This window comes from Coregonus clupeaformis, chromosome 17 (genome assembly GCF_020615455.1).
Source record: "Coregonus clupeaformis isolate EN_2021a chromosome 17, ASM2061545v1, whole genome shotgun sequence".
Classification (NCBI taxonomy): Eukaryota; Metazoa; Chordata; class Actinopteri; order Salmoniformes; family Salmonidae; genus Coregonus; species Coregonus clupeaformis.
This window is the reverse complement of record NC_059208.1, coordinates 12,265,273-12,273,501: the sequence shown is the minus strand read 5'-3', so window position 1 is coordinate 12,273,501 and position 8,229 is coordinate 12,265,273. Positions and strand designations below refer to the sequence as shown.

General features: G+C 54.5%; 1 protein-coding gene across 1 annotated transcript; it reads left to right on the top strand.

The window, feature by feature from the left end:
- The first annotated feature begins 1,146 nt into the window (after positions 1-1,146).
- On the top strand, positions 1,147-5,089 carry ahdc1 (AT hook, DNA binding motif, containing 1). Its single transcript, XM_041902085.2, has 3 exons — positions 1,147-2,469; positions 2,617-4,355; positions 4,628-5,089. Exons 1-3 carry the CDS (start codon positions 1,441-1,443, stop codon positions 4,986-4,988), a joined length of 3,129 nt encoding a protein of 1,042 aa, XP_041758019.2. The 5' UTR covers positions 1,147-1,440; the 3' UTR covers positions 4,989-5,089.
- The last annotated feature ends 3,140 nt before the right edge of the window (positions 5,090-8,229 follow it).

Sequence of the window (8,229 nt, the reverse complement as noted above, 5' to 3'; positions counted from 1 at the left end):
TTCTCTGCCTCCCTCTGCTGGTTAATATTCACACATTTCTCTTTCCCTGTTTGGGACTGTAAAGTCACAATTGTGTGTGTGTGTGTGTGTGTGTGTGTGTGTGTGCCTGCGCACGTGCGTGGTGGGTAACCTTCTAGTCAAACATCACGGTTGTCCTGTTAATGGCTGTCCATCTCCCTCTTCCTCCTTTTCTCTTTCTCTGGCGCTCTCTCTTTCCCCCCTTTTTTCTCTCTCTCTCCCCCCTTTTTTGTGCTTTCTCTTTCTCACTCTCTCTTTAGAAGTGATGGGCAGTCGAGAGCAGCAGCTGAGAAAGAGAGTAGAGTTTATAGTGTGTGTTAGAGACGAGTGTGTAGTGTGTGTGTGCATGAACTGTACTGTCATACTGGCGACCCAAAGAACCACAGCAGACAGACAGCCAGGCCACAGGATAAACTCTACCAGAATGGTAAATGACAGCACTGGGATGTTATGCTGTGTCAATGTTGTATCATTGTTACTTCTTGGTTACAGTAGAGGAAAAGTTCAGTAGAGGAAAATGAAACTGTTACATCAAAGTTATTGATCTGTTACATTAAAGTATTTGGGGTCCACACTAAGGGCTCTATTCAATCTGTATCGCTGAAGCGTTACAGATTACTCAATAAAAATGTAAAGGTCATTTTCGATTGAGCCGACATATGCCGCGTTTACCGTGAATGCAGTCTCCGCCTACGTGGGAACATTGCCTTTAAATTTCAGTCACGATGTAACGCTAAACTTCTAAGATACGGATTGATTCGAGCTCTAAGTCTGTTTACAAAACAATCCCAATCCTAAATGAATGACAATGATTGACATCATCTAATCCCAACGTCTCCCTTTAACATTAAGTTAATTATCTGTTAGAATCTACTGTTTGGAGTGTGTTGATCTTATGTATTTCTCTCTCCTCAGGTCCCTAAGCCTTCTGGATATAAGCCTGTGACTTCAGAGGAACACACATAAACACAGACAAACGGAGAGAGGGAGAGAGCTCCCTAACCTCTCCGAAGAGGATCACTGGGGCTCAACACTCTCTGACTTTGACATCATCATCGCCATCACCCTGGGTGGATGAGCCGCCTGTCTGGACGCCTACGGTCGGGGGGAGGTGGGGGGGTGGGGTGCGACGGGAGGGCTGTAGCGGAGGAGCAGGGGTGTGAGGGGGCGCAGGCGGCGTATGGGGGGGAAGGGGCTGTAGGGGTACAGGAGGGGGTCACAGTGGAACCCAGCGCTGAGGCTGGAGCTCAGGAGACCTTTGAACTTTTACCCTCCCCCTCACCCCCTTCCCTGGCTAACGGTCTTCACCTGCACAGGAGGCCTGTCCTTGGAACACGCAGACGGAGGCAGACAGAGACACATACACACACCGACACACACACCGATGCTCCAACACACACACCTGGACAGACAGTCATAGGCATGCAGACACACAAGGACGTCCAAATGCACACACCTGCAAAGACGTGCACGTACGCTCACACACACACAGGCGCTTACACACACATGGATGCTCACACACACTCGGACTCTGCCGGTCCAGAGCAGCCCAGAACTGATTCATCACCAGAGACTCACACCAGATCACCTCAGCGACAGGCCCTCCTGCCTGTCAATCATTCAGCCTGCACCAATCAGCAAGCTGCTTTCTCTCCCTGCAGCCCCCCTCCTCCACACTCTGCAAACAGAGACACGCCCCCAGCCATTAGCCCTGCCCCTATTATTAGTTCAACACCTCTTGATCTCTCTAAACCCTCAAAAGCTATTGGTCCAAATCTTCCAGGCCATTCTCCTATTGGTCCACCCTGTCCAGACCTTTCTACTATTGGTCCAGACCCTGTAGATCGTTCCCCTGTACCTGTTGAGGGTGAGAGAAAGTATGCGCTTCGTAGCTCTGGTCGACCTCGCTTCCCCTGCCAGCTACGCAAGTCTTCCCGCATCCGCCGATCCACCGAGGATGGAGAGAGAAGGGGAGGGAGGGAGAGCGAGAGGGAGGAGAGGGAGGAGGAAGAGGAAGAGGAGAAAGAGAGCGTGAGTATACAAGTGAAGGTAGAGCGCCCCACAGTGGAGGAATGTCTACCTGCAGCCTCCAAGCCTGCAGCCTCCAAGCCTGCATACTCACCTGTACCAGTACCCGTAGCACCACGCCCCTCACCACACCCCTCACCACGCCCCTCCTCTCACTCCGCCCCCCGGCCATCGCCCAAACCCCAACATAGAACTTCAACCAAATCCCAACCCAAACCTTCAACCAATGCCAAACCAAAATCCCAACCCAGACCATCGATGAAAGCCTCACCCAAACCTTTGCCCAGATCAGCAACCAATCCCAGACCAGCAACCAATCCCTCGCCTCGTCCATTGACCAATACCGTGCCCCGGCCGGCAGTGAAGAAGGAGGAGCCTGGTGATCTAGATCCCCCCACCAAACGGAAACGCCGGTTCGTTGGTGTAAGTTCAAGTTCTAGTATATTATTAATCACATAGCAGTCAAAACAAACCAAATCCCATCTCGTCATGTTGATTTGACATCACTTGACAACCAGATTTCACCCGGGAAATAATATTTGTGTTTGTGTGTTTGTGTTTGTTCCCCAGGTGAGGCGTATCGTGGTGAAGGTAGCTCGTATCCCAGTCAACCTCAGCCGACGCCAGAAGAGCTACAAGATTTCCTCCATGGAGACAGTTGAGAAGGGCGGGGCAGGTGGCGAGGGCAGGTTGGAGGGAGCCGAGAGGGGGACAGCGGTAGTCCGAGAGCCGACTGCGCTCCTCCGTATGAAGAACAACGGGAAGAGCGTGATGGTCATGTTCCCGCCTGGAGAACTCCCGGTGATCCTGAAACGTCGCCGCGGCCGACCTCCCAAACAGGTTGTACCTGGAACGCCGGATAAAACCACCGGTGGGAATGGCGAGCCCAAGAAACCTCGTCGGCGCCGGCGGGCCAAGCTCCCGTCTCCGCAACCGTCGTACGTGAACGACACCAACGACGTGAAGACGGAGTACGGAGACGTTCTGTCCAAACTGGCATTCCTCAACCGCCAACCGCCGGCCACTGGCCGCTGCTCCCCACCACGCTGCTGGACACCCAGCGAACCGGACAGCTTTCACATGCCGTCCGACAATCCTGGGATCTCCGCCCTGCTCCACCGACTCACAGGGTTCAGACGCAGGGGAGGCAGGGGGGGAGCCATTGGGGGCAGGGGAGGAGGAGCAGGGGGAGGAGCAGGTGGAGCCGGGGGAGAGTGTTTCAAGAGCTCCTTCAGCGACTTTTTTGAGATGATCGGGAAGAAAAGGAAAGCGACCCCCGCTCTGTCAGAACCAGGGTTACTCAAGAAACGAGGGAAGGGTGGGGGAGGCAGGGGAGGAGGGGCTGCAGGGGGGGAGATGGGGGTTGGGGGTGAGGGGGGGAAGCCGGTGAGGAAACGACGCTCGCGCAAGAACGGGGTTCTGAAGGGGGAGGCAGGGGGGCAGCTAGAGCAAGACTGGTCTAATGGGGGAGTTGTCTGGGGGGAAGAGGGGGGAAGCATGAGGGAGAGAGGGCCAGGAGGGTACCAGGTCTGTGGCTCCCCGAGAGGGGGCTTCCCGTCCTGTGACGGGGGGAGAGGAAGTGCGTACGGCAGCCCTGGGGGCAGCAGAGGAGGTGGAGGTGGAGAGGAGCCACAGGGTTTGTTTGCTGGATATTTCCGCTCCCTGCTGGACTCTGACAACTCCTCAGACCTCCTGGACATCTCCTCCAATCGCCCCGACCCCAGGAAACCTCTTCACACCCCGGGCTACGACTCCTCCAGCCCTGCCCACGGCCCAGCCCCTCGCTGGTCCACAGCCTTCCCCAAACGCAGCTCCAAAGGCGAGCCAAGGGAGAACCCAACCCAACATCATCCCTCTTCCTCCTCTTCTTCCAGACCTCCTTACAGTTATAACCTGTCCCAGAACTCCCCTACCACCTCCTCCTTCCCCAAGTCCACCCCTCCCTCCCTCCCTCTGTCCCGATCTCCCAGCTCCCCCCATCCCTCCTCCTCCTACGGTCAGTACCCGTCCAGCTATTCCTCCTCCTCTCCTGCGGGGGGCAGCACAGCGCCACAAAGACCCGCAGACTGCAGCTTCGCAGCCTACGGGGCAGCAGGGCTGAGTAAGGCCTCCACGGCCACCACCGTAGGCCAGGGTCAGATGGGATATTCCAGTTTTTCCAAGCGGGGCTATGGGGGCTACCCTGGGCATGTTGGACCATCTTCTCCAGGGAGAGGGGGTTATATGGCCATGGCCAAGAACAGCCCCTTCCCCTCCTCATCATCTCCAGAGGGATACAGACACTACCCCTCCAACCAGTGGAACTACAGGTAAGTAGCTTCAGGTAGGTCTAAATTGCCTAGAACCACAAAGTTTGGATTAGATTACTCTACCACAATCCTACCCTAACCTCTTATAAGTGTGTACAGTATGTGTTTGAGATACATTACACTACATTGCAGTCGGACTGCTTAGAATCCCTGATCTACAAAATCACCTTGGGTCCCAAATAAGTACTTATTATGTTATTAAGGTTAGCGTGTCTGTGGTTCGCCTTGCTGAAACTGATCCTATGCTGTGTGTGTGTGTGTGTGTGTTGCAGGCAGGGCTATGGTGGCTGGGCGGCGGACAGTCTGGGTCATCTTTACCCAGGAAGCTACAGTGACTATGTCACCCCAGGCCCCAGCGAGCCCAAAGACATCCTGGACATCTCAAACTACACCCCCCAGAAGGCCAAGCGACAACCCTTCCTCGAGAGCCTATCAGAGTCCTCCTCTGACTCCTCCCACCTAGGGGTCACCGGGTCAGGAGGCGGGGTCAGTGGCGGAGGCTCGGGGTCAGGCTCCGGAGGCGGGGCTTACAGGCAGGGTGGAGGGAGGGAGTCTCTTCCTATTGATGGAGAGGGTAGGTCAAGGCCAGTCCAGCCTATCAAGTCTGGAGAAGCTGATGATGGACTGGCATGAGAGCGCCTCAGGCCCCTCCTACAACTGGAGCCAGAACGTTCTCTTCCAGGGGCAGGGGAAGCACAGCCGGGGGCGCAGGAAACGGAATGCCACCGAACCCCAAACGGAGAAGGAGGGGGGTGGCGGACCAGGAGCAGGACCAGGGCCCACCCCAGACTCTCCCACCAGCCCCCCAGCCCAGACCCAGCCCTCCACCCCAACCCAGGGCTCTGGTGGCAAACGCAGTGGAATGGGGGGACGGCAGGCCAGGGGGGTGAGAGGAGGCAGAGGAGGGCTGTCCCCGTCCCCTGGAGAGCGCCCCCCAGGGGGGAAGAAGAGTAAGGCTGCTGGGGGTGGGGTTGGAGGTGGAGGTGGAGGGGGTTCTGCTCAGGGGGGGTTGTTCCAGGAAGGCCTTGACTACTACAGTGGAGACAGCAGCAGCCTCTCCCCCCTCCCTACCCCCGCCCCACATCTCGGCTACCCCACCGAACCCTGTGAGTACCCCTCCCCGTCCCCTTACTCCGCCCACCCCTCCACCCCATCCTCAGAGGAGCACTACCCAGCCCTGTTCCCAGGTGAGGCCTCATCCTCCTCTCTCTCCCCTGGAATGACTTCCGCATCCTCCTCCTATCCTCCCAAACTATCCCCCGCTCCCCAGCCCTACCACCCCCCTCTCACCCCTGCTCCTCCCCCCGCCTCCTTCTCCCCCTCCTGCTCCCCATTGCCACGGTTACTGCCACAGTGTGGAACAGCGCTGAGCCCCCCCCATCGTAACCTGGCAACCACCTCCAAGGACCACTTCCCCTCCCAGTATGATTCTCCCAGCTACTGTAGCTCCCCCTATTGGTACGGAGGGGCATCGCTCAGCGGCAGCCCCAGCCCCCACGCTAACACACACACCACTACACACACACATGCTAACGCACATGGCAACACACATGTACACGCTAATGTTAACACTCATGCTAGCCCTAACAATCACCCTAACCCTAACCCTCACACTACTGCACACCCACACACCAACACACACACACACCCTAACAGCAACCCTCATGCAAACATGAGTCCACACACACCTCAGACAAGCATGAGCCCACACACACACCCTAACCCCAACACCAACCCTCACACACACACCAACCTCCACATCAACACACACCTTCATTCAAACCAGAACCAACATCCTCATCCACACCCCCACCCTAACACTTACCCCCACCCCCATCCCAACACCACCCAACACTCCCACCCTAACCTCTCCTCACACACTCACCCCCACCCTCACCACAACCCTAACCTCTCCCCCCACTCCCACGCTCATCTCCTGCTTTATGAGGAGCGCCCCCCTCACAGCGCCATGCCCCCCCATGGTCCCACCCAACCTCACAAACGGGACCTGCCCCACCACCTCAACTCAGGGCTGCGACCAGCCCCCCTGCAGCTCTCCCCGTACCCCTCCCCCCACCACAAGCCCCCCCTGGCGTCCTCGCCGCATTCTGAGGACATGGGTTACCCCCCGTACCCCGGGATGCACCCCCGCTACCACCCACAGCCCCCGCCTCGAGGAGGAGGAGGAGGAGGAGTGCTCTGTCAGCTACTAGACCCCCCCAGCGATGACAGCTTCAGTGTCACCAGCTTGTAGCTGCAGGTAATACACAAGAGGACCTACTCTCTCTCTACTAAAGGGTTAGACACAAGAGGACCTACTCTCTCTCTACTAAAGGGTTAGATACAAGAGGACCTACTCTCTCTCTACTAAAGGGTTAGACACAAGAGGACCTACTCTCTCTCTACTAAAGGGTTAGACACAAAAGGACCTTCTCTCTCTCTACTAAAGGGTTAGACACAAGAGGACCTACTCTCTCTCTCTACTAAAGGGTTAGACACAAGAGGACCTACTCTCTCTCTCTCTACTAAAGGGTTAGACACAAGAGGACTTACTCTCTCTCTACTAAAGGGTTAGACACAAGATGACCTACTCTCTCTCTCTCTACTAAAGGGTTAGACACAAGAGGCCCTACTCTCTCTCTCTCTCTACTAAAGGGTTAGACACAAGAGGACCTACTCTCTCTCTACTAAAGGGTTAGACACAAGAGGCCCTACTCTCTCTCTCTCTACTAAAGGGTTAGACACAAGAGGACCTACTCTCTCTCTCTCTACTAAAGGGTTAGACACAAGATGACCTACTCTCTCTCTCTCTACTAAAGGGTTGGACACAAGAGGACCTACTCTCTCTCTCTACTAAAGGGTTAGACACAAGAGGACCTACTCTCTCTCTCTACTAAAGGGTTAGACACAAGATGACCTACTCTCTCTCTCTCTCTCTCTCTCTACTAAAGGGTTAGACACGAGGACTTACTCTCTCTCTGTCTACTAAAGAGTTAGACACAAGAGGACTTACTCTCTCTCTCTACTAAAGGGTTAGACACAAGAGGACCTACTCTCTCTCTACTAAAGGGTTAGACACAAGAGGACCTACTCTCTCTCTACTAAAGGGTTAGACACGAGGACTTTCTCTCTCTCTACTAAAGGGTTAGACACAAGAGGACTTACTCTCTCTCTTCTAAAGGGTTAGATACAAGAGGACCTACTCTCTCTCTACTAAAGGGTTAGACACAAGAGGACCTACTCTCTCTCTACTAAAGGGTTAGACACAAGAGGACCTATTCTCTCTACTAAAGGATTAGACACAAGAGGACTTGCTCTCTCTCTCTCTCTACTAAAGGGTTAGACACAACACCTATAGACATTTATTAACATCTGTTTCATTCATAGAATAATCCCATTTAGCTATGTAAAGGTTTTACTGTCTAACAATCACATCATAATTACGGTTTCTCTCTCTCTCTCCCCCCCCCTCTCTCTCTGTCTTACAGGTGCATTAAATCTCAACCTTTTTCAGATTTGTAAACTTTTTTTAAGGAGAGACTTTCAGAGACAAGATGATGGATCAGAATGTATCTGCTAACTCTAGACAGTAGATCTTTAGTTCTCCAGCTATGACAATCAAAAGCCAACTGCAACACAAACCCACACACACACACACACACACACACACACACACACACACACGCACACAGCTGGAAAGAGGGAGTGGCCTAGAGGAGCTGTGGGAGGAGTGACAGACGCTGACGAACAGAGAGGCGGAGCCTAAAGGACTAGTCCCGCCCCTATCCCTAAACACACTAACCTCCTATCCACCCTATCCCCTAAACCCTACACTCTTCACTCTGTGTGTGCTATATGAGAGAAGTGGACTACA